We start from the raw sequence: 21,115 nt of genomic DNA on the forward strand, positions 1-21,115 counted from the left end.
GTCAGTGTACAGGTGTTTCGATTCCCTCTAGTATATCAATGTATTCAAGGATCTTCTTTGATAATTCTACAACTCGTCATGGCCTCTCTGCTTGTTGGCAGGCAGGTCAGGCATTGACATGATCTTCACTACCATGCTGGTCCACCCTGTGAAGTGTTGCGTTCGCTGCCCCTTTCCGGTCTCAGGGTTGTACTGTTCCCAGGCAAATCCCGTCTCCTTCCATTGTCTGAAGACGTTCTCGACCAAGTTTTTCCGCAAGCTCGAGTACATCTCACGGGCCTGTTCTTGATGAGGACCAGATGTTGTTGCAATGTCCTAGTTGGCCCAGTCAGTCTATCTGTACGAACTGATGTCTCAAATGATGCTCTACTCACGTAAAGATTCTTGACCACCAAATAGTTGATGGGCATCCAGATCGGGCTTCTCCAGTAGTTCTCGGCAGTACCGTAGAGCTCGTCTTTCTTGCTCAAGCTCCGAATACCGTAGTCGCTCCAAAGCTCTTCTGGATCCCTGATTAAATCCAGAACAGCCTTGAGTCGAGGACTATCAGGGCCCAGCATGCCTGTCAAGAACGGGAAGAGGGAGACATAGCCCTTGTGACAAACATGGACACTTTCCTCGAATTCGTCGATGGTGGCATCGCAGTACGTCTGTGCCTCATCATCCCAATGAAGATCGTCGATGTTACGCTCAATCGCCGTTTCGTACCCTCTAAATTCTTCCACATCCTCGGACTCACCGACAAACTCAGCGATACGTCGCATAGCACGAGTCATCATTCCCATCCAGCTAATCAAATCGACATGCAGCTCGCCTGGATGCGGAGGCTGAGGGCGAGGATAATCATCAAGTCCGGAAGTGAGAATATGCTGGACGGACCTTCCTCGCCAGCGGTATGCTTCTTTCGTGGAAAACGCTTCGCGGTCGTATGACTTGATGTCCCCTTTTTGGGTAGTCCTGTACCAAAAGTAATGCCGCTTGAGCTGCGGATAGATCGATCGGATGAAAGCCTCGCCCAGTTCCGGTTTCTGCAGATACATCATACGCAGACCGTCCAGCGCGCCCTTGCCGCCGAATTTTTGAGAAGAGGCGCCCTGGCTAGCCTCCAGCTTATCCAGAAAAGCCTCCAATACCATGAACAGAGTCGGCGGGTTGGCGTAATGAGGATACTGTACGGTAAATTCTGGTGGCACCTTGCTACGGGCCTCGGCACCAAGAATTTGCTCTCGAGCGATCCAGCCATCCTCATCCATCAGATTCAGCCAGCTCTTCACAATTTCGAGCCTTTCTCTGAGTTAGTAGGCCAATTCATCAAACGGATATTGGAGAATAGGGGAATAGGCCAGGTAAATCGAGGAACATACGCAAGGTCAGTGTCCCAGTCAATCACAGGTATCAGGTGGAATCCCTCATCCCATAAAAATCCTCTGGGGAAAAAGGGGCGAGACGGAACACAAGTGAAGAGGTCCTTGGGCCCTTCAAGGACAGGTTGAGCTCGCGCCCTCGCCTCGGCCGTCTCCTCCCAGAAACCTTCGTTTTCTTCATCGTACTCTGGTGCTGCAGAGCGGTCAACAAAATCATCTCCATGGAAAAAGCCAATGCCGCCAATAAGATTCGACAGCATTGCCTTGGAGAACTCAGAGTACTCCGCTGTCTTGAAGGGAGACTGCGGTGGAAGGACTTTGTCGAAGCGTTCAGAAAATGATTGGGATGCGCTGGAGATCTCTTCGGTGAGCTTGTTGGCTATATCCGTTTGATTAGTATTTCCTTTCGATCGGCCGGCGAGGCCAAGAGAAGTCGGAGCTTACACGTCACGGGGTCTGGAGAAGACCCAGGATTGAACAGGATATCGAACTAGAAAGTGTAAGCCATGTACCGACGAGCAAATGGTAAACAATACCTCGAAAGCACCCTTGAACACCTTCTGAATGAGGTGAATGTTCCCGTCGCCAGGCGCGTTCTTGATCGTAAAAACTTGCGCTGGTGGGGGAGGATTCTCCTGGCCAAATCTCTGTATAATCTCATTGACTTCGGACTTCATCTGCGCGAAAAGAATGGCTGTACAAACGTCAGCGCCAATTCCATACGAGAGAGCAATTCCTCGGGATGCTGAGCCTACCCTTCACCTGCCAGAGGTTTTCCGGTGGAATGGTAGAGCTGGAGACCAGAGTGCGATCCAGCGGCTTGTCCTCGTAGGACGGGTGCGCATGTTCAGGATGCTCATTGGTTCCAGGGCCAGCAGTCACATCGACGGAGAACTCCCCAAGATCGGTTGTATATCCTGTCAATTTCACGTCTCCCTCATACCCAAGAGGACCAGATTCCGTCGCGACACCCAGGTTACCCAGTCCCTCCAACGTAGCATAGAAGACGATCGATGTAGGCTGGTCTGGGGAACCATCTTCGCGCGGAACACCTCTCACTCTGGCGGCCCAGCTGCCGCCGTGTTGTCCACCAGGGACCTTAATGAAGTCGATTGTCAAGTCCAAGGAGTTTCCGGTGTCATGGATTGTTTGCCTGCCGCCTTTCCTGATATCGTACTCGTCCCAGCCATAGCCAGCCATGCCTTCATTCTGCTCACAGGTATGTCTAAAGTCTTCGAATAGCGGTCAGTATCCAATGCCATGCAATCGCCCACTAAATACACTAATGGTGCTGCAAACATACTGGCTTGCGCGGTGGCATAATTGTCCACCTTCGCCCACATCAACCCGGCGGACAGACTATTTGCGATGCGAGGGCGGACACCAAAATAGAGATTGGACTTGTAGGGACCCCATAACAACGAGTCGTTGTTGGCCTTCGCTGTCTCTGTGGTCAGGACAGATAAGTCGTCTGCGGCGGAGGCTTGACCAGCGGAGACCACGACATTATAGAGAAAGGGCGCGAGAAGGAAATGCAAATTGGGGAAATGCATATCTAGGAATGCATCGGAGAAAAAGTAGAAACCTCAAGATTCGGCATGAAATTATGACATGGAGACCTTGCAATTGGAATGGTTCTCAACACTACCTATGATCTGTCCTAAAGCGGAGAGCTTCTGGCTTCCGCTCCACGTGGCCCAAGCTCCTATACCAAGTCCCGATTGTCTGTCTTCTACTCCGCATCTCCTTGGGCAACCGAAGATTGAGCCAGATGATGGGGCACAAATTATTTCCAGACATGTCTACACCAAAGTGACATGATTCTAGTCTATACAGAGCTTTCAAAGAAAGTTCCTCGGATCTAGGGACCCGACCCTGGCGCTCTTTGCATCGCCATCAAAGACAAATTCGCTGATAAGCTTTCCGGTCCCGGGGGCGTTTTGGATACCCCAGCAAGTGTGCCCAGCGGCAAGGTAGAGCCCTTTAGTGCCAGTGTGGCCGATCAGTGGACCTCCCCGTGGGACAGTGACGTTGGGCAAGTAGCAAGCTTGCCGTGCGCAAACCTGTCCGTCCCGAAGCTGATCGGATATGCTTCCCACTTGGTCGATGATGTCCTGGCACCGTGTCTGGTCCACCTCAACATCTGCTGTGGTCTTTGGAAGCGGAACGACCTGGTCACCCTCGCCACAAGCGTATACCGTCTCGTCGGGGCGAGCGTAGATCTCAGGGGACACGACTGTGGGGCGTGAGGGCTTCGATGGATCGAAGTTGGCGGGTATTTCAATGTTCGTAAATAGGGTATGAGCGCTCACTGGTTTGGTTGGTCGGATAACCACACTGTGAGCGCGCATTGCCGATACGGGAGCTTCTGGCATGACCGTTCGTGTCCAGGGACCAGCGGCAATAATGACGTCCGTCGCCGAAATTGTGCGCGATTCTCCGGACTCGTTATCATTGTATGTAACTGACTCCACAGCATCACCTGCGTAGCCAATGTTTGTCACTGATCCCAACTTGATCTCTGCGCCTTCTTCCTCGGCAAGCTTTGCGATTGATGTGGTGAAGAGGTAAGGGTGGACTTGGGCGGTTTCGCCAGGGTCGCTCATGCTCTCATAGCCTCTGATCAGTTGGGGATCAATCCAATCGAGATCATGCGGAAATTTGGCTTTCCTTAGTTTCGCAATAGCAGCTTCACTCCGTTTCTGAAGCGATAATGAGCTTCCGGTGTCCTTCTCGCCGGCATCCTTCTTTTCATTAAGTGGGCGGCCTCTCACAACAATCTGTCCACAGCCAACTTCTCTGTAACCCCATCTCTCCTTACCGTTGTGTTCCTTGGCCAGATCCGCATGCAGCTTGTAGCTCAGAGGAACTATACTGCTTGGATATGCCCATAGCGCCAGAAGTCCCCCAGCTTTGCCTGATGCTCCTCCCGCAATTTCTGTCGCCTCGATCAGAGTCACTTTATGGCGCGATGGATCGTATGATGGGTGTCTTGTCAGATAATATGCCGAACAGCATCCAATGATACCACCGCCTTTGGACCATCTTATTAGCTTTGCGCAATTCAAAATCTGTGCGGGGTAGTTCGGATTGGAAGTAGACTATACATACCGACGATAACAATTTCACGGCGCTCACTCGAAGCCGACATCTTACGTTGCAGGAACAACCCGGATTGCAGAAAACCTCATGGAAACCACACTTAGGGAAGTTGCTGGTATGCGTTATTAGATGCTCTAGATGGGAGCTGTGGGGAATATAAAGGCGGCTATCGACCTGTTTTTCTGTGGAAACAGGGCGACTTTCTATCTCCAGATTTGGCCCAAAGTGTTGCTGCTTTTTGCTCACTGAGTGAGATGGATCATGGTCAGAGCTGGAAAGTGCGTACCCTGATCACTCACTGTTGATTCTCTAAGTACGTCATAGTTGGATTGATTACTCACCTTGAGCACCACATTGACAGCCAAATAAAAGTAGTTAAGCCAAGCCTAGCCATATTCATGCACAACTCTTTTTTTCGAGGGTATACCTTTTTTCTACAGTTTAATGAGGAAAAGTAGTCTATGACTTTCCTTTTAACCTTGGTAGAGATACCCCAGACTTGCAAATTATCCACAGGTGGGTAAGGCATAGACGCCGCTAGTACAAGCCAGACACAATATGATAAGAAAGTTAACTAGTCACGCACATAATGGTATACTGCACATGCAACTTCCAAGTGTTTCATATTATTAGCAATTGACATCACAATGTGGACAAAGAGCATTACTTCGATGTTTGTAGATTTGCTGAGGGCGGGACTAACTACTAGGTCTGGATATGTGTATGAACTAGCAGTTCCTAAGCTCAATGGTTCATATGACGTTTGGAGCAACTTGAAGCCCAGATATGGCTGACCTCTGCAATCGATAGATGTCCAAAGAACTGAGGCCATAAACTGAGGCAAGGTCTTGGCAACTGCAATTTTCTGGCTCGAAGCCACGTCAGCGAGCTCGGAAAATGGACCTCAGATGCGCACTTCTACTTATCCTGCTCAGCTTTGGCCATCTCCTCATACACAAATGCACCTAACATAAGCTTTTACGAAGTGCAACTCGTCCCGCAAGCTCTCTGCCTCACCTATCTGGGAACATGCCACTGACGGTAGAGTGATCAGTCAATGTTGAACAATGCTCTGCCTTTTTACCAAAGCCCCGGAGTGGGGGTTTGCCTATGCATTAGACGCAGTATAGATGGGTTGGTCTATTGTAAGCTTGACCGGTGACGCCGCTGAAGCCCAACTGTTTAGAAGTCCTGAGAGATCAACGCAGCGAGAACACCGAAAAAGGCTATTCAAAGAGGTTGGTCAAAGTGGGATGGAAACAAAAAAATTAGTACTCAAGCAAGACATGTGACCACTGCCGGTGCTATATCATCGAATGTTGAGCAAATGTGTTAGCTACCGTTCTCGAGCACTGGTGGAACGAGGTCACTGGTAAGGTAGTACATTGCGGGTTCCAAGCCCCATTGAAGGGTACCAAAGCAGCCCAAGAGAAAAGTGACTTTGTCTAATTGGACAGGCTGGATATGGAGCAGCGAAAGGTGCCTGCGATTCATCCAAGCAGCTGATCCTAGTCTGTTGAGCAGCATGGTGAACCCGTGTATTAGCTTTTCCTTCTGCAGCCCCCATATTGTTAGGTCTAGAGCATCTCATCATGGGATAGAGAGTGGTGTCGTACCAAATCTATGAATCTAGTCTATGGCTATAAGGTACATATGTCACTCGAGTCATGTGCCTTGTCGCAGTAGCTGGCATGCAAAAGAACTCTTGACTTGAAAACCGATAGGAGGAAGAATTATTAGTTTGCTTTCATCGCCAGAAAGCTATTGGTATTGTACTGAGGGTTTGGTAAGCATGACTTAGCTGCTAGCTCTTATCTGGTTTGAATGAATATGAACACTCCAAATATCCCGCCCAGACATAAGACACACAAAAGAGCATGCCATAACAGAACCTACTCCGGAAAATGCGCACAATGGTTGACAAATAGAACTGAAGAAACTGCCCAGATGAAGAAGATGGGGAGAAGGAGTCGATGGAAGTAGAAAGCTCTTAGCGATCGTTGCATCACAAAGTTGCAGTGTTGCTTTGCATTAAGGACTGAGGGGCCTGTTGAATCCGCCTACACGGTTCATGTACTGTCTGTACACAGTCTTCTTCTCCTTCCGCACACCGTAGATGTTGTTTCCAGGCACTTTGGTATTCTTCGTGCTCCTGAACCTTGTAAAGCCCAGGCTCTTGCGCATCAGCGCCTCCATTTCATCTTCTTCGATCGGTACTGCGGGGTCCAACTCCATCTCGTCCTTGTCTCGTCGTGACGGTGAATGTGGGACGCCATTGCCATACGGACGGTTATCTTTGCGATCGTCTCTGCGATCTCCCTTGGGCCCTCGAGGTGGTGGCGTTCTAGTCCTGTCCCTATTCCCATTCCGAGTAGGTGAGCGAGAGCGGTCGCGGTATTTGTCTCGATATCCTTGAAAACCATTAGGTATGAGTAGCTCGAATTCATTAGGAGGGCGCATCATACCTCGTCTATCGTAATGTCTTTCTCTGGTCGCGCTTATATCTCCGTCCCTTGCTCCCCGACCATCTCTATCCCGATCTGTCCTATCACGATCGCGGTCACGGTCACGGTCGCGCCGATCTCGAGACCTGCTCCTTTCTCTGCGCCTTTCAAACCGATCTCTTGAGCGTGAACGATATACTCTGTCATCGCGGAGCCCCTCACGCCGCCGATCGTTCTTCTGATGTGCGTCACGCCGAGGGCTTCTGCCAATATCTGAGTCCGGCTCAGGAGAACGGGTTTTTCGTTCGTCTAGATCCCACATTGTCGAGCTATCCACTCGTCTTGCTCTTTTCGTGGGGGGCTCTGCCATTTTTCGATTCTGCGCAGTTGCGGAGATCGTGATCGTAATGGTCGATAAGGGAGGCGTGCTTCTTTCGACGCTTGAGAGTAAGGCGATATTCGGCGACTGATGAGGGTATTATTATAGAAACATCTGAAGACTCATTGCTTGTCTAAGAAAGGGGTATCAATTCATCGAAAAATGGAGTTTGCCGTGTTCCTTTGCTGAAACAACCTTTGGTGCAGTTGAAACGGAGAACGTGAAGTTAATACGGTTGCCGATTTCTACCTGATGCGCCACTAAGCCATTTCAAGCCGTCGACTTTCAACAATCTTTTACAACCTTCAGTCACCTCCATTTTCTCGTCATCTTTCAATACCAACCTTGCAAAAAAGATGAGGACAGTGATACTGAAGGGGTCAGTGTCTTCGAGCACGGAATTAGCCAGCTTTCGTCTACTCTGCTGATTTCTTCTGGTCTTACGAGCAGTAGCTCCTTTTTGCAGTTCTATTTTCGACATATTGACTCCTTTCCCAAAAATAGCATATTTATGGGATTGGCAAACTGAATTATTCTTATATGTCATCCGTTACTACCCAGACACAGCAGAAAAACAACAACATAACTGGATACAGTGGGCTTCAATCGTTTGGTGGATATCTCAAACCAGTGCTGAATCCGAAATCCCAGCGCTAAGGCAACACTTTCATCGGGTAAGAATAGAATAGCTCCATAGCCTGGTTTGTTTAGAACGAGACTATGTCCTCCATTGACTTGATAATACTAGTCGATACTGGTCGCGGAAGCTCAGAGAGACATCGAAGGCCCCACGTACATCTTCTAATACGTAAGGTCCCACATAGCCGTGCAATATACAAAATACCGCGCTTGAGTGATAAGGAGCGAAAGCCTAGGAGCACACCAGGCTGAATAGAGAGACTGATGAATGAGAATGCCGTACCTGTAGTGAGGTAGCCTCGCGGGAATCTCAACGAAGTATTAAAAAATCAACTTTCAGGATTTCTTAGTTCCTTATCGGCAAACCCTGAAGTTCAGCGATTATTGACTTGTTGAAAGATTACAAAACCCTCATTCTTCTATACTCTACCTGACCACAAGATGAAGGGCTAACTCGGCTTGGTGCCTCAGGCAGTCGGATGCCCAGTAATCTGCGAAATTGATGCAGCCTGACGGCCCGTCCCGCTGAGCCTCAGTCTAACTGCAAAAAGTAGTAGTCGCAAAGAACTGCCCAAGAATATTCTGGTGTCGATGATTCAATAATTTCTCCGATCCCTCGAAACAAACCCCGCACCGCGAAACTTTTCATCGTCAACAAAGGCTCGCACGACGTTTGTAGCCTACAAAATGGCTCCTTCAAATTTATCTCATCGGCAGACACATAATCTACTTCTAATCTCGAAACTTCTGAGCCTCAGAGACACAGCTTCCCCACTCACATTGTTGTTGGACTCTCTAGAACAACCAGCAACGCCATTGATTCACGAGTATATTCGACGTGCAAGGGTGAGTAATTTGTCCAACGCGCAAGGAGCTGCATTTTGATCATTTATTCTGGCTATGGGCATTGCTATTAGTAGCATAATCTAGCTATTTTCAAGCTATTTCATTGTGCTAACGGCCCCTGGTGAAGCTTTCAAAAGTTCACGTGACGCTCGTAGCTTTTGAGACATTGAGGTCTTTCGAAGGTGTCGATGCATTCATCTCAGCTCGGAAGAAGCATCCCTCGGAAATTGTCAGGGAGGTAGGCGCTGCATACCAGCCTGCCTCTAACGTTCCCTCGCGGCGTAAGTGAAACGCCCGACCCGATTCCTTCGCGATTATGCTCACGTCTTTGCCCCCTGGTTATAGGTCGATTAATTCTCATTGATTCTATCAATCCACTCTTGCGCTCTAGAAAGACAGATTCGCAGTTTCATTTGCCGGCTTTTCTCGGCTCGTTCATCGCGCCTCCCGGGTCATCTCCTGCCAAAGTTGAGACCTCACTTATCGTGACCTTTCACCAGGACGTCCCGAACCACTTATGTGCAACACCCTACTCTCCATCTTCGTTTTCTGTGCTTAGTTATCTCGCAACGACCGTCATCAAGCTGCACTCTTTCTCACACATACTTGCCCAGAAAGCTGCCCGCGATCGCAGTCTGGCAGCGCCTGTGTTTGGACTCGAAGAAGAGCTGGATGGAGTCCTGCTCGGTCGACTGGATAAACCAACAGGAAAAGATCTTGTGGAAGGTGTCGTGTTAGAAATGGAGCATCGGCGTAAGAGTGGACGCGGCGTTCTGGAGTGGTATGTACTACCACCAGCAGCGCGATATCCGCCCAATTACGCGAAGGAAATCGTGATTCTACTGGACGATCACCCGCTGTATCATCCAACGGTAGAGCCAGACGTTGGAATGGGGAGCAGCGAACCAGAGTCGACTTTCGAGTTACGTCTCACCGAACGGCAAAGAAGGGAGAGAGAAGGAGTCGTGTTGCCTTACTTTGATGCGCAGCAAGGCGACGGCCCTGGAGAAGGCGGGCGCATTCTCTACGATATGGGCGAAGAGGATGATTTTGACGAAGAAGAGGACGAATTATAACCTCTGATCGGGCTGGTCACAGCGCCTTCACGAACCGTCTACATGACTTCGTCTCATTCTTCATATGCAGACTCTCTTCTGGTTGCAGTCAGCAGTGAGTTACTTGCTTCTCTGTGTCTTGCAATAGCAAGTGTGAGGATTTGGCTTGGAGATTATGAGTTATCAAACTGAGGAGGCCAAGTATGAGTGGCAGGATGTCCTGCATCCATGAGGAAACATTAAGATACATTGAAGAGAGCGGGGGTTAAACACCCTAAGCGCTCGGAAGAGGAAAGAGATCAGAAGAACCGAAGCCAGATTAGGAAGAGCAGGAGGAAGCCAACACCCGCAAATGGCCCATACTATGATAAGTCAGCAGGGCATTTCTGGGAATCTTCCTAGGGTTGTCGAGACAACTTACCTGCTTGATCAACAGCTCCCAGTTGATGCGAACTGCGGCTTTCTTATACCTCTTACTATCCTCCCGCAAACGTCCCGATAGCTCGCCCATGCGTTCCAAACTATCACCTCTATACAAAAGGTCCTCGATATTCTTGGTCATTACCTTGGTCACATCACGAAGCTCGTCATTTAACCGGTCGAGGTTTTGCGATGCACGGCTATCCTGGTAAATCTTCTTGGTGCGTTGAATGAAAGTGTCGAACTCCACAAAAGCATATGGTCGCAGAGTCGGAGAATGATACTGGGACGGGGAGTATGTGGTGGTGAATTCCGTTGCGAGGTCCTCGAGATATGTGAAGGCAAGCTTCCGGGGGTACGAACGATCGCAAATGCACAAAAAGCAGACGTCGTCTTTGATGAGATAGCTAAATTTGGAATAAGTAGGTTTCTATGGGTTCTGCATATGAAGACCGTGCGTACTGTAAATTATACTGGCCAGATTCAATACTGGCTTGTGGTGCAGAATTGCGGCTCAACCGGCGAAATATCATTTTTGCCTGAGATTTAATCTCGGAAAGCTCCGCTTCTGCCTGAATAAAGGTTCGGTTAGCTTCTCTCTTGTGAATATTCATTGAATGAGTCGTCAGCCTACCTGTTCATCATCCACCGACGCTGCTAGCATCAGGCCTTCCTCTTAACGTCAGTGACTGCTCACATTTCAACACTAATCGTGGTGTATCTTACCATCCAGCCTGGCAATCTGAGTCGATTTAACCATTATGAGAGCAACTGCGACCTTATCTACCGTCTAAATTGAGCGCAAACCTCCAGAAGACAGCTGTCAGGACACAGAGACTCCGTGATCCCTTGGTGTTGTCCTCAACTAATGGCCCGCAAGCGCAAGGCGGTCGAGAGCGGCAGTACGGGGAAACAACCGAAGACGTAGGTGATGCCATCTAGAACACACAGCAGACTGTGAAAGCTGTGATATATGCTTCCCTCGCGGCCCTTGTCTGTTGCGTGCTTCCTAAGTGCAGGTCTCTAAAATTCATGATTCAGAACCCGCTCGACTCGCTCTGCTGATGTAGCAGGCTTCGATGACGCTGGCGCGTCCGGCTCCGCAATGTCTACAAACACCAAACCGAAGCGAAATGCCCGGAGGACGGCAAAGGATCGGTGGGAGGAGGAAAAGTTGATGACCAGTACCACTTCGCAACTGATTGATAAAGACCTTGTGGTATGTCGTGCTTGAGTGGATTATGTGCGCAGCGAGGGAACGTGCCTGGAAAGCTGACTGAGCTTGCTCTGACCTAGAAACTGCTCGCGCGGCCCGAGGCATGGGACTGCCTTGAAGAAAGCGAGAAAGAGGAGATACTGAGTCTTCTTCCTGAGAGTTTACACCCAAACCGCGAGTCCACGTCGGATGACCCGGAAACGAAGATACCCCCTTTACCCGAATCTTTCCTGCGCTATTCGAACTTCTGGCGAGATAGTATTCGTCTATTTCAGCTAGACCTCCAACATGGCCGTTATGACCCTGAATGGCAACGCCAAGCTCGTGAAGCTGTGCGCGAAAGGGCAAAGGGGAAATTTGACAGATTTAAAGAGGAGGAATTTGAAGAATTTTGGGGCCAAAAGCAGAAAATGGACAAAACTCTTGCCGCTGGACAGAGTTCCCAAGTGAAGTTGACTACGCTCATTGAGCATGGAGTCGTACGCGAAGGTGATGTCTGGAAGTATACGCGAACCTTTGCTGGCAAAGGGCGAAATAAGGTGTTAGTCGAAAAGGAGGCAAAAGTAAGCCTGAGCCCATTGCTCTCTTTCCTCCTTCGCCAAATACCCTTTTTGAGCTAACCAATTCTCACGACCAGATTCTGAAGATTAACGGAAAGCGATTGAATTTTGTGATCCCTTCAGGTCAACGAGTCTTCCTGTCTGCCGTTCAGGCCCCAGTCCGGCAGCATTCTACGGCAAGTTCTCAACCCAAGGAGGATGAGATTTCCAAAACTGAGATTCCTACGAATGGGGCTGCAAAGGAAAACGAAGAAGCACAGGGGGACACCGATAGCATAAGAAAGTCCAGTCGCTCCAGAAAGCGGAAATCTGAAGTTGAGCACAGTAGTCGCAAAAAGCGCCAACAGGAATCTATATCTTCTGAGGAAGACTCACAGAATTGTGAGCCAGATGACGATGTTGTCCTTGTAGCCAATCCCAAAAGCTTGGCGGTGGACGTTGCCAACCCTCAAGCAGAGGCAGATTCATTCATACCTACAGGGACACTCGACGCTGTCTCAACTAACAACACAGAAGCAGAAAGCGTGGCCGCAGCAGCAACGGAAGCCCTTCAAGACACAGTCGGTTCTGGTCTAGCGAAGGACGAGGAGTCATCCTCAACCAATTTGGCCGGCGATTCGGATCAGACCTCGGAAATCATTTTAGACAATATCGGGGGTCCCAGCGCCCTCGCTCTGAAAATCTTGGAAGTGGATGGGCGTATCAAGGACGTTCCCAACGGGAATGCTTGGAAGGAATTTCGATCTTACCGAAACAACCAGGACATGGGAAGTCTATGGGAAGTCAGACAGGCTTGGTACCTTAGAGGGAAGTAAATTCTTCTCTTCAATGTATCTGGGAGAGATTTGTACTGGCTACGAGTTGAAACGCGAGCATTGACGGTCATTTCCTCATAATCGTTTTCGGCCAGGTGTTCTCCTCAACCTTACGTGGACCCGTTAAGAGCTAGTTTTTACCGAGCGGAATAGCAGTTGAAGTCTCGGGAAAAAGCCTTAGCAAGATTTGAGAGCGCCCGCGATTCAAGCGTCAAACTTTTCATTGTGGTTTGACCCCAGGGCCATATTATCTTCCTTGGACGGACCGGGACCACCGTCGGCAGCGTAATCGACGGCGAAGCTTGCTTGGATGAAATCCTCCATTTCTTCGCTGACGGTTTTGAGCTTTTCTTTGACGCTTGCAACACCTTCTTGTCCCACTATGTGACGTGAAGGTGGGTTCTCATGACCACCGATGGCTGTGATAGCGTATACAGTCTCTTCAACCAGGACTTCCATATGTGCAGAACTTAGCGGTGGATACATGGAGAAAACTTTGGGGGCGGAAAAGGGCCCTTCTTCAGCAGAGCTGACTTGATGTGAATTTTGGGAACCGTTCTCCCGAATCTGTTGGTGGGGCAGACGAGGAATCAGTCTGTTCAATATACCACGGAACAATGGGGCATGATTGACGGCAGGAGAGTACGCTGGAACTATTGGAGGCACACTGGTGATCAAATTTGTCAGGATACCAATTTCGATGCTGCATTGGAAGATTGTGAGCTTCACGTTGAATGGAGCGATTTCGTAGGCAAGGCTCTAAGTAATGCGACTTGTTAGCCAGAATGTAAGAAATGCGCATTCTGCCAAAAACCTACGTCGCAAAATCCCTCCAGGGCCCAGCCAGCGGCGGAGTACATCCCAAGGCCGGGTGTACCGATGTGGGCAGCTATTCCAGATTAGACTCGCATCGGAGCAACAGGGGCCAAGGAATATCATACTAATACTAGAAAGAATCATGATATGACCAGATTTCTGCTTCCTCATGTGAGGCAGCGCTGCTTTGATAATGTTCAGAGGACCGAAGTAATTGGTTTCAAACTGGTCCTTGACCAAGTTCAAAGTTTGCTGAGAAGCTGCAAGCTCCTCTACCGTGCCGACAAGGGCTTCTGGCGTGTCAGCACATAAAACAGAACTCGGAAAACATTTGAATAGATTCCTTACTCTGACTAGTACAACAGAGTAGGATGTCTACCTTGCTGAATGCTGCGACTGCCTCGGCGACCAAGGCTTGACATTGCCCTATCAGTCTACATGTCGAACGTGAGCCCTGATCAGTAAATTCAGAGTCAAAAACGTCCGCACCTGATATCCAAAGGGACTGTCTTGAAGCGTTGCACCCATCCTTCGTCGCGGTGACTCTCAACTTCAGCTAGGAAGTCCCCAAACTCCTCGCGACGGCATTCATCCCGGTCCAAGTATGTATGTGCCAGTCCAACTAACGCATAGTCTCCGTGCTTAAGGATCTGGCGGGTAACCGATATCCCAATGGGCGAGTCTCCTGCAGTGAGAATCCATACTCGCGGTTCGCTATGGGCAGGAAACTGTGGTCGGGAGTAGTCGGGGGAGGGTTGATTGTCCGTCATTAGGTCGCAGCCGATAGTTCACGCGCCAGACAAGCCCATTGCGGACGGTCGGTCCTAGAAGCCGCGATGGGAGAAGAGTGCTGCGAGTGTAAATTTGGCTTGAAATCTACCAGTACAACCAAGGGATATACGAGGTTAAGCACAACAATATTGATTGCATAGAACGAGGTTTGGAGGCGACATCATTGATCATCGACTCCGCCGAGCGAGAACGCTGCTAATAATGGCCTAAGGCCCGCCAAGGTGGACCGAGCTCGGTTCTCGACCGTCGGCTGTCCGTGTATGGCTCTACCTTTCCTTTCCCCCTCCCTCCTTTTTGGACTATTACTCTTTTTTGTCATCGTCAATCTCTAGTCAGCAGAACACGATGCCAGAACAGAGACAGCGCAGGGAAGAGCAGGAACCTAGCGGCGTACGTATTCATTTGTACCCGTCCGCAGGACTTGATAAGCTAACATGCACTCGTGTCCTTCTAGTCCGGCCTGAAGGGTGCTCTTCAGGGTCTCGCTATTTTTATGCTGGTGCAGTTTATCATCACTCAATTTTTCGGAAACAAGTCACAGAATGCTGGATCCGGCGCGAAGCCTGGCGAATTGACCTCCTTTCAAGCTCGTCCGCCTCGCAGCGAAATCGCCGACTACAGTCCTATCCCCGATACCGTTGCTCCAATTTGGTCCCCAAACAGCGCCGTTGATATCAGCATCTACGTCTCGCCTTCCATTGTCCTTCCTTCTCTCAGCTCGCTCCCACCGGATTCTCTTGTATTAAGTGAGAAGAACTTCACGATCGGGAATTACAGTGACACCAGGGAAATCGCGACGACCATCGAGATTCCCAAGGAAGTCCAGCAAAATGGAACGCTTTGGGCGCATTTCTATGTTGCACTCACTGGACACCAACTCGACCCAACGGCTAAGGATTATAGCACAGATAGTGCTGTTCACTTCTTCCGCCCACTAAACCATTATCTTCCCAAGAAAAAGGTCAAGAAGCTCAAGAACTTGCTTGCCAGCTCGGACGATGCCGAGCAGGTGGAAGAAGACAACAGCATCCCGGACGTCTCTGTTGCCTCATACTACCACCCTAACTTCACGGTATCGCTGATTCCTGATTCCGGAGTTCAGAAATACCGCCAAGTACACCCTGCTATTCGGCATCATATGCAACTCGAGGCCACGGGCGCAAGAGATGCCTCTGGTCAGAATGGGTGGTACTACCCTATTGTGTTCTTGAATACTTTCTGGCAACTCCGAAGCCATATGACCGAGCTCAACTCTACCGTGAAGACGATGCCTTTGCGGATCACTCTGAACAACCTGTCCAACTGGAAGTTTAGCATGATGGCAAGTGTGGACGAGAATGCAAAGGCTAACGCCCGGCAAGCCGCATTTGGAGGCTCCGTGCCTGGGGGCGGCGATGGCTCTGAGTTTGAGATGGTCAAGGAAGTCCTCCTTGACACGAACATTTGGTTGCTTGGTACAACTGGTGTGGTTACGATTCTGCACATGATTTTTGAAACTTTGGCGTTCAAGAACGACATTGTAGGTTCCTCCTTTCGCTTGACCACAGTATGCAGTCGATCTAATGGCTCTACTCTAGTCTCACTGGCGCAAGAAGAAGGACGTTGTTGGGACCTCAGTCCGCACTATTTTGGCTAATGTGTTCATGCAAATGATCATCTTCCTCTACTTGATGGATAACAGTGAAAACACTTCCTGGATGATCCTCGCCAGTCAAGGTTTCGGTATCTTACTGGAGGCGTGGAAGATCACCAAGACAGTGAATGTGCGTCTGCGTTCACCACCAGCGGGGTCTTTCTACTCTTTCCTTCCTTACGTTGTGGTATTCGAGGATAAGCACAAGCTTTCGGAAACTGAGAAGAAGACCAAGGAGTATGATGAAATTGCATTCCGCTGGCTCTATATCATTGCTGTGCCTCTCCTCGGTGCATATGCAGCCTACAGCTTGATCTACAACACACACAAGTCGTGGTACTCCTACATTATTGAAACACTTGTCGGCAGCGTTTACGCATATGGTTTTTTGATGATGGTCCCCAGTCTCTATATCAACTACCGTCTGAAGGTTGGTGCCCCTTGATTCATACCCCTGTAATGAAGCTAATATTGTCAACAGTCTGTTGCTCATATGCCTGGCAAGGCCTTAACGTACAAATTCCTCAACACCTTCATCGATGACCTGTTCGCATTCACCGTCAAGATGCCATGGCTCCACCGGCTTGCCACTCTCCGAGATGATGTAATTTTCTTCGTCTGGCTCTACCAGAGCTATAAGTATAAGGTTGATTACAAGCGGGTCAATGAATTTGGACAAGGAGGCGACAGCGATGAGGAGACAGAGGAGCCGGCAGCAGCCGAATCCGAGAAGAGGTTGGAAGCGGTGTCTGAAGCATCTGGAAGGGACAGTGCTGAGAAGTCGACACGGAAGAGGAAGTAAGAATGACTTGCTTTAGAATGTCTTTCTTTTGTGTGATGCTGGAGGAAGCTATATACCGTAACTCCTGGATGAAACCTTAGATATTATTTGCCATCAGCAAAATCTACATTTTTCTTCGAGAGTTCTAACCTTCGTCAACGGTATCTTTTGATTCTTCAGACCCAATAACCATAGAATCCGCGTTCCTGAAGCGCAGTCTACCTATGTGGCCAAACAAATGAGACATAATTATTGTTTCTAGACTTCAAGGTCCAATGATTTTCAAATTGGGATCAGTAGGCCATCATATGGTTGATCGCCAGATTCGGTTTAAGCTCTCAATTCCCGCGGCCGATGGGAATGCACGATTGAGGATACCAGTCCCCAACCGTTGCATTGACCGGCAAGTGAATCACACTGATTCCCAAATCCAACTGTCCTTTTTCTGGCAAGAAAACCATTTGTGTCGGCGCAAGGACGTTCGCATAATATCGCATTGGCGCGCAAAGACGTCGACGGAACGCGAAGAAACCCCAACAAAACGTGAATCAGCGCAATACTGCCAACAAGAGAAAGGGAACGCGGCAGTATTTGAATTGAATCAAACCTTCATGTGAATTTCTACAACTGATGTCGTCCGATCTACAAAGTAGTATGTTACAGCCAGGTCCCTCAAATTGATGACCATCACTAACAATTCGTCAGGCCCTTCTGGCATAGAACCCAGGCCGAGTAGCCTGCCTGATGCACTGGAGCATCTAGAAGCAGGTCTGTTTGCCTGTTTTTATCGTACTTCAGTCGATTTTCGCAGGTTTCCTTGCTAATGCTTGATTGCAGTTGCTTTTGTACCCTCAAAGAAGCGATACACTGATGCCGGTCAACTGGCCAAAACAATCGCTTCGAACGCTTATGAAAGCGGCATCAGCACATCTGCACTTGAACGATTGATCCACGTTTTGACACGAAACAATTACCTTGATCAAGGAACAATTACTACCTTGATAAAGAATCTATTTCCGATAGACAGGATCTCTTCCAAGGTTATCACGCAGGTCGTGTGTTGCCTCGGTCCCAGCAAGAACAAGCCGAGTCCTGCTACACAGGCTTCCCTGCTGCGATGGCTCATCCTCGTCTACGAATTCTGCGAGGACAGATCGCACTTCACTAAACTTTATGCAGTGCTTTTCAATCACCTTGATATGATCAGTCTTCGCAAGCCGTTATGCCATTTACTTTCAATGATCACAAGGCGAAAGCACGTCAAGCCCTTTAGGATACAAGCTCTTATGGAACTGGTCAATACAGCCGGCGCAGAAGAAAAAGAACTCATTGGTTTACTTAACGTCTTCAAGAATTATTATCCAGACATCATCGTGGGTGACCTCGGGGCTTTGAGACGGAGAGGCTTGGTCTTCAAGCATCCCGACCCCGAGTGGACTAGTCACGCAAGGCTTCTTCAAGACAGAAATCTGGAGCAAGTACAAGCGGCCCAGTCATCAACCTTTCAAGTAGTTCATCGTGGAGCGGCGAAGAGAGGGAAAATGGAAGTGATCGTTCCTGTTCTCCAGACATCAAGAGTGTCATCCAACCGTACCTCTTTAGAAGAGCTGCGGAGCGTCGACCACTTGGTTGAAAAGCTCGACCGGATTGAGCTTCCAAATCAGATTATATCCGCAGTGGCAGACAACATAGCTCAGAAATATCTATCTCTGGCTCAACCGGAGTATGCGAGGCTCCGGTTAGATGATTGGCTGAGCAGCTTTTTTGACGAACGGTTGGAGCACGCTCAAGATGAAGAACTAGACACGTCAGAATCTCTAGGTTACATCTTGAGTCTCATCGTGAATTACGTGCGCTATACAAAGGTATGCCATCTTGGCCCCATGGATTTACACCTGTTGACTCGCAGTTTGTTACAGGATATTCCTGCGTCAGCCCATCTTTTTCTAAGACAATACCTTTCGTCTTGGAACGGCCGTGACAACAAAGAAGAGGTTCTCAGTCTTCTTGACTACCTCCCCATTCAGGACTTCGATACTTTACGAGCCAACTTTCTGACTCCTTTAGAGGCTGCCATACTGGCCAGCGGACCATTCTCCATGACAGTGATTCTTGACTTTTACTCTTCACTTATACGGCAATGGGGTGTGAAGCTGAGGGCGTCACCTTCAGTCTCTGCAGAATCAAAACCATTGGGTCGCCTAATCACGCATGCGGAACTGCTGGCATTGTCAATACTTGAGAGTCTTTCGGTGCAACCATCCAATACCGACGACACGGAACCTCACAAACCAGTCGCCCTATCTGTCCTCGAGTTCTACTGCGTTTTGGCCGACCTATTCTCTTATGCGTCCGTGAATGGCCAGATCCGTCTTACTATTCCTCTAGCTCCGACAGTTTACACTCTCGTTTTCACACCGATTCTCTCCAGCATCTCCATCATTAGCTCCGTTCTTGCCGGTTACAAAATGGCCTTCGAAACATCTCTGACTTCCGAAATTCTTCAGGTACCGAACTCCACAGATTCGCTGTATCCGACTGAGTTGGTGGGCCAATTCAACGGCTACGTCATGGACGTCTGCAATCTGCTTTGGCGAAATCGAGGGCTCAATGGCGACGATCCAAACGCCCTCGGCTGTCTCCTGCCAGCTGCAATGACGAGTGCACTCACACAATACACTCGGGAATTGAACGAGGCATCCCGAGACAGGAAGCGCGAGGCTTCGTTTTTCTTCAACCTATCTTCCATTTTCTCTCTCAGTTATCACGTGGCCCTCTGCAACATGTCAGCCGGCTGCTTCGCTGACATGGAGGAAGAAAACAACATAGCCGAGGGCAAGCCCAGATTGAGGAAACCCGTGACCCAGAAGGCACTGAGTGCACTTGAGAAAGACGGTGGTCTCAAGTTGACTTGGCAGGAGTACAGGGTGCGTATGCTTGACTGGCTAGACGCCACAGGCAGCCGCGGAATTGGGAACTTGATGCGCAGCACGATGAAAGCTTTACGCAAGGAATGACTTCGATATTGGCCGATGTTGAGAACACTTGGAAGCCTTAGTTGGATTCCAGATATTCTGCCGAGAGGTATTGAACTTTGCTTTGATATTACCCTAGAGCGGTCGATCATCATCAAGGCGGCGCAGATTGACGATCCAGGGTTTACTATTTATATGATAGTAATTTTATATTAGGAGAATCTGTTACTCGAACGTCATGATAAGTTCTATGTCCATGGCTGCCAGGGTATTTGAGAGGCTCGTTCGCTATATATATATATATGACAGGTCCCTGTGTTGATGGTCATCAAAATTGCGTAGATGTGTTCAGGTAAATATCTTGAACACTAGAATCCTCTCGAAGAGTACTCAGGATGTCCTCAATTTCCTTGACTTGCTCGTCCTCCAACTCCACCATAGTTTCCTTGTTCGGATCCCAGATTATGTCAAGTTCCTTGATGGCGAGTCCGGTCACTTTTGTGAGCGCTTCGCCCACGCTCTTCGTTTCTGTTGGTTCTGTAAAGACCATAAGTCGGCCTTCATCATCCGTCGCTACATCAATCGCTCCTGCCTCGATGACCTGGTCTAAATAATCATCCGTATTCACGCTGTCCCTCTTCTCAAATATGATCCTGCCCTTCTTCTCGAAAAGATATGTCGTCGGAGTAACAGTACCGCCGGTATCCTTAATAGCATACCGGAGGTCTTGTAATACGCGAGCTTTTTGATCGGTCTGGCACTCGATAACCGCCGCAACAGAATGGGGTAGAATGGCTTCAATCGTTACCGACTCAAGGGCCTCGCCGGTTACACTTATTCCCTGGCCTCTGGCAATAGCAGCTTCAATCACAGTCTTCGGTATCCCGGCGCGTTTCGCATTAGAGAGGGCAAGAGTTAGTCTGGGGTTGAACTTGGGATCAGCACCCCACACTGCAAAAACATTAGTATGCATTGGCCATCGGCGAACTCGGTGTCAAGCACGCACTCTGCGTAGCACTGCTAATTTCCTTTGCGATTGTTTGACGCTCTCTGCTTTTTGCCTTGTCATTCTTCGCCTTGTCATGCTTGATCTGTGACCATCGATTGTGACCGGCGAACAACGGGGCGCCGCTGGAGAAACTCCGACAAATCTCGCATACCGATTGCCCCGTCCGGCGACGTTGCTGTAATAACAATCGTTGATTCACTATCGACGCCATGGAGAACCAGACCGCGTCACTTCTCTGCAAATGCAGGATCATATAAAACTTGCTGTTC

General features: G+C 49.1%; 10 protein-coding genes across 10 annotated transcripts; 4 read left to right on the top strand and 6 right to left on the bottom strand.

The window, feature by feature from the left end:
* Nucleotides 1–66: 66 nt before the first annotated feature.
* On the bottom strand, nucleotides 67–2,917 carry cwh41 (mannosyl-oligosaccharide glucosidase; the record flags this gene model as incomplete). The annotated part of the gene is made up of 7 exons (XM_043289923.1): nucleotides 67–315; nucleotides 375–1,284; nucleotides 1,365–1,743; nucleotides 1,809–1,854; nucleotides 1,901–2,058; nucleotides 2,120–2,596; nucleotides 2,668–2,917. The coding sequence occupies 7 exons, from the start codon at nucleotides 2,915–2,917 to the stop codon at nucleotides 67–69; spliced, it is 2,469 nt and encodes an 822-aa protein (XP_043145858.1).
* A 288-nt stretch (nucleotides 2,918–3,205) lies between these two features.
* Nucleotides 3,206–4,515, bottom strand: Aud_004988 (NAD(P)/FAD-dependent oxidoreductase; the record flags this gene model as incomplete). The annotated part of the gene is made up of 2 exons (XM_043289924.1): nucleotides 3,206–4,398; nucleotides 4,476–4,515. 2 exons carry the CDS (start codon nucleotides 4,513–4,515, stop codon nucleotides 3,206–3,208), a joined length of 1,233 nt encoding a protein of 410 aa, XP_043145859.1.
* A 1,982-nt stretch (nucleotides 4,516–6,497) lies between these two features.
* On the bottom strand, nucleotides 6,498–7,280 carry Aud_004989 (SNUT3/LISCH7 family protein; the record flags this gene model as incomplete). The annotated part of the gene is made up of 1 exon (XM_043289925.1): nucleotides 6,498–7,280. One exon carries the CDS (start codon nucleotides 7,278–7,280, stop codon nucleotides 6,498–6,500), a length of 783 nt encoding a protein of 260 aa, XP_043145860.1.
* A 1,335-nt stretch (nucleotides 7,281–8,615) lies between these two features.
* Aud_004990 (Elongator subunit IKI1) lies at nucleotides 8,616–9,850 on the top strand (the record flags this gene model as incomplete). The annotated part of the gene is made up of 3 exons (XM_043289926.1): nucleotides 8,616–8,774; nucleotides 8,902–9,055; nucleotides 9,120–9,850. The coding sequence occupies 3 exons, from the start codon at nucleotides 8,616–8,618 to the stop codon at nucleotides 9,848–9,850; spliced, it is 1,044 nt and encodes a 347-aa protein (XP_043145861.1).
* A 278-nt stretch (nucleotides 9,851–10,128) lies between these two features.
* On the bottom strand, nucleotides 10,129–11,009 carry Aud_004991 (SNAP receptor SEC22; the record flags this gene model as incomplete). The annotated part of the gene is made up of 5 exons (XM_043289927.1): nucleotides 10,129–10,191; nucleotides 10,251–10,656; nucleotides 10,712–10,821; nucleotides 10,884–10,918; nucleotides 10,976–11,009. 5 exons carry the CDS (start codon nucleotides 11,007–11,009, stop codon nucleotides 10,129–10,131), a joined length of 648 nt encoding a protein of 215 aa, XP_043145862.1.
* Nucleotides 11,010–11,117: 108 nt separating this feature from the next.
* On the top strand, nucleotides 11,118–12,840 carry Aud_004992 (uncharacterized protein; the record flags this gene model as incomplete). Its single annotated transcript, XM_043289928.1, has 4 exons — nucleotides 11,118–11,173; nucleotides 11,291–11,468; nucleotides 11,546–12,028; nucleotides 12,103–12,840. 4 exons carry the CDS (start codon nucleotides 11,118–11,120, stop codon nucleotides 12,838–12,840), a joined length of 1,455 nt encoding a protein of 484 aa, XP_043145863.1.
* A 204-nt stretch (nucleotides 12,841–13,044) lies between these two features.
* On the bottom strand, nucleotides 13,045–14,426 carry Aud_004993 (short chain dehydrogenase/reductase family protein; the record flags this gene model as incomplete). The annotated part of the gene is made up of 5 exons (XM_043289929.1): nucleotides 13,045–13,599; nucleotides 13,659–13,729; nucleotides 13,782–13,949; nucleotides 14,005–14,090; nucleotides 14,146–14,426. 5 exons carry the CDS (start codon nucleotides 14,424–14,426, stop codon nucleotides 13,045–13,047), a joined length of 1,161 nt encoding a protein of 386 aa, XP_043145864.1.
* Nucleotides 14,427–14,793: 367 nt separating this feature from the next.
* Aud_004994 (CLPTM1 family protein) lies at nucleotides 14,794–16,883 on the top strand (the record flags this gene model as incomplete). The annotated part of the gene is made up of 4 exons (XM_043289930.1): nucleotides 14,794–14,838; nucleotides 14,903–15,967; nucleotides 16,026–16,511; nucleotides 16,563–16,883. The coding sequence occupies 4 exons, from the start codon at nucleotides 14,794–14,796 to the stop codon at nucleotides 16,881–16,883; spliced, it is 1,917 nt and encodes a 638-aa protein (XP_043145865.1).
* Nucleotides 16,884–17,492: 609 nt separating this feature from the next.
* Aud_004995 (Mis6 domain protein) lies at nucleotides 17,493–19,879 on the top strand (the record flags this gene model as incomplete). Its single annotated transcript, XM_043289931.1, has 4 exons — nucleotides 17,493–17,514; nucleotides 17,568–17,630; nucleotides 17,700–18,727; nucleotides 18,782–19,879. The coding sequence occupies 4 exons, from the start codon at nucleotides 17,493–17,495 to the stop codon at nucleotides 19,877–19,879; spliced, it is 2,211 nt and encodes a 736-aa protein (XP_043145866.1).
* Nucleotides 19,880–20,165: 286 nt separating this feature from the next.
* Aud_004996 (post-initiation translation factor DPC29) lies at nucleotides 20,166–21,057 on the bottom strand (the record flags this gene model as incomplete). The annotated part of the gene is made up of 2 exons (XM_043289932.1): nucleotides 20,166–20,788; nucleotides 20,844–21,057. 2 exons carry the CDS (start codon nucleotides 21,055–21,057, stop codon nucleotides 20,166–20,168), a joined length of 837 nt encoding a protein of 278 aa, XP_043145867.1.
* Between the last annotated feature and the right edge of the window lie 58 nt (nucleotides 21,058–21,115).

This window comes from Aspergillus udagawae (assembly GCF_001078395.1).
Source record: "Aspergillus udagawae IFM 46973 DNA, scaffold_3, whole genome shotgun sequence".
Classification (NCBI taxonomy): Eukaryota; Fungi; Ascomycota; class Eurotiomycetes; order Eurotiales; family Aspergillaceae; genus Aspergillus; species Aspergillus udagawae.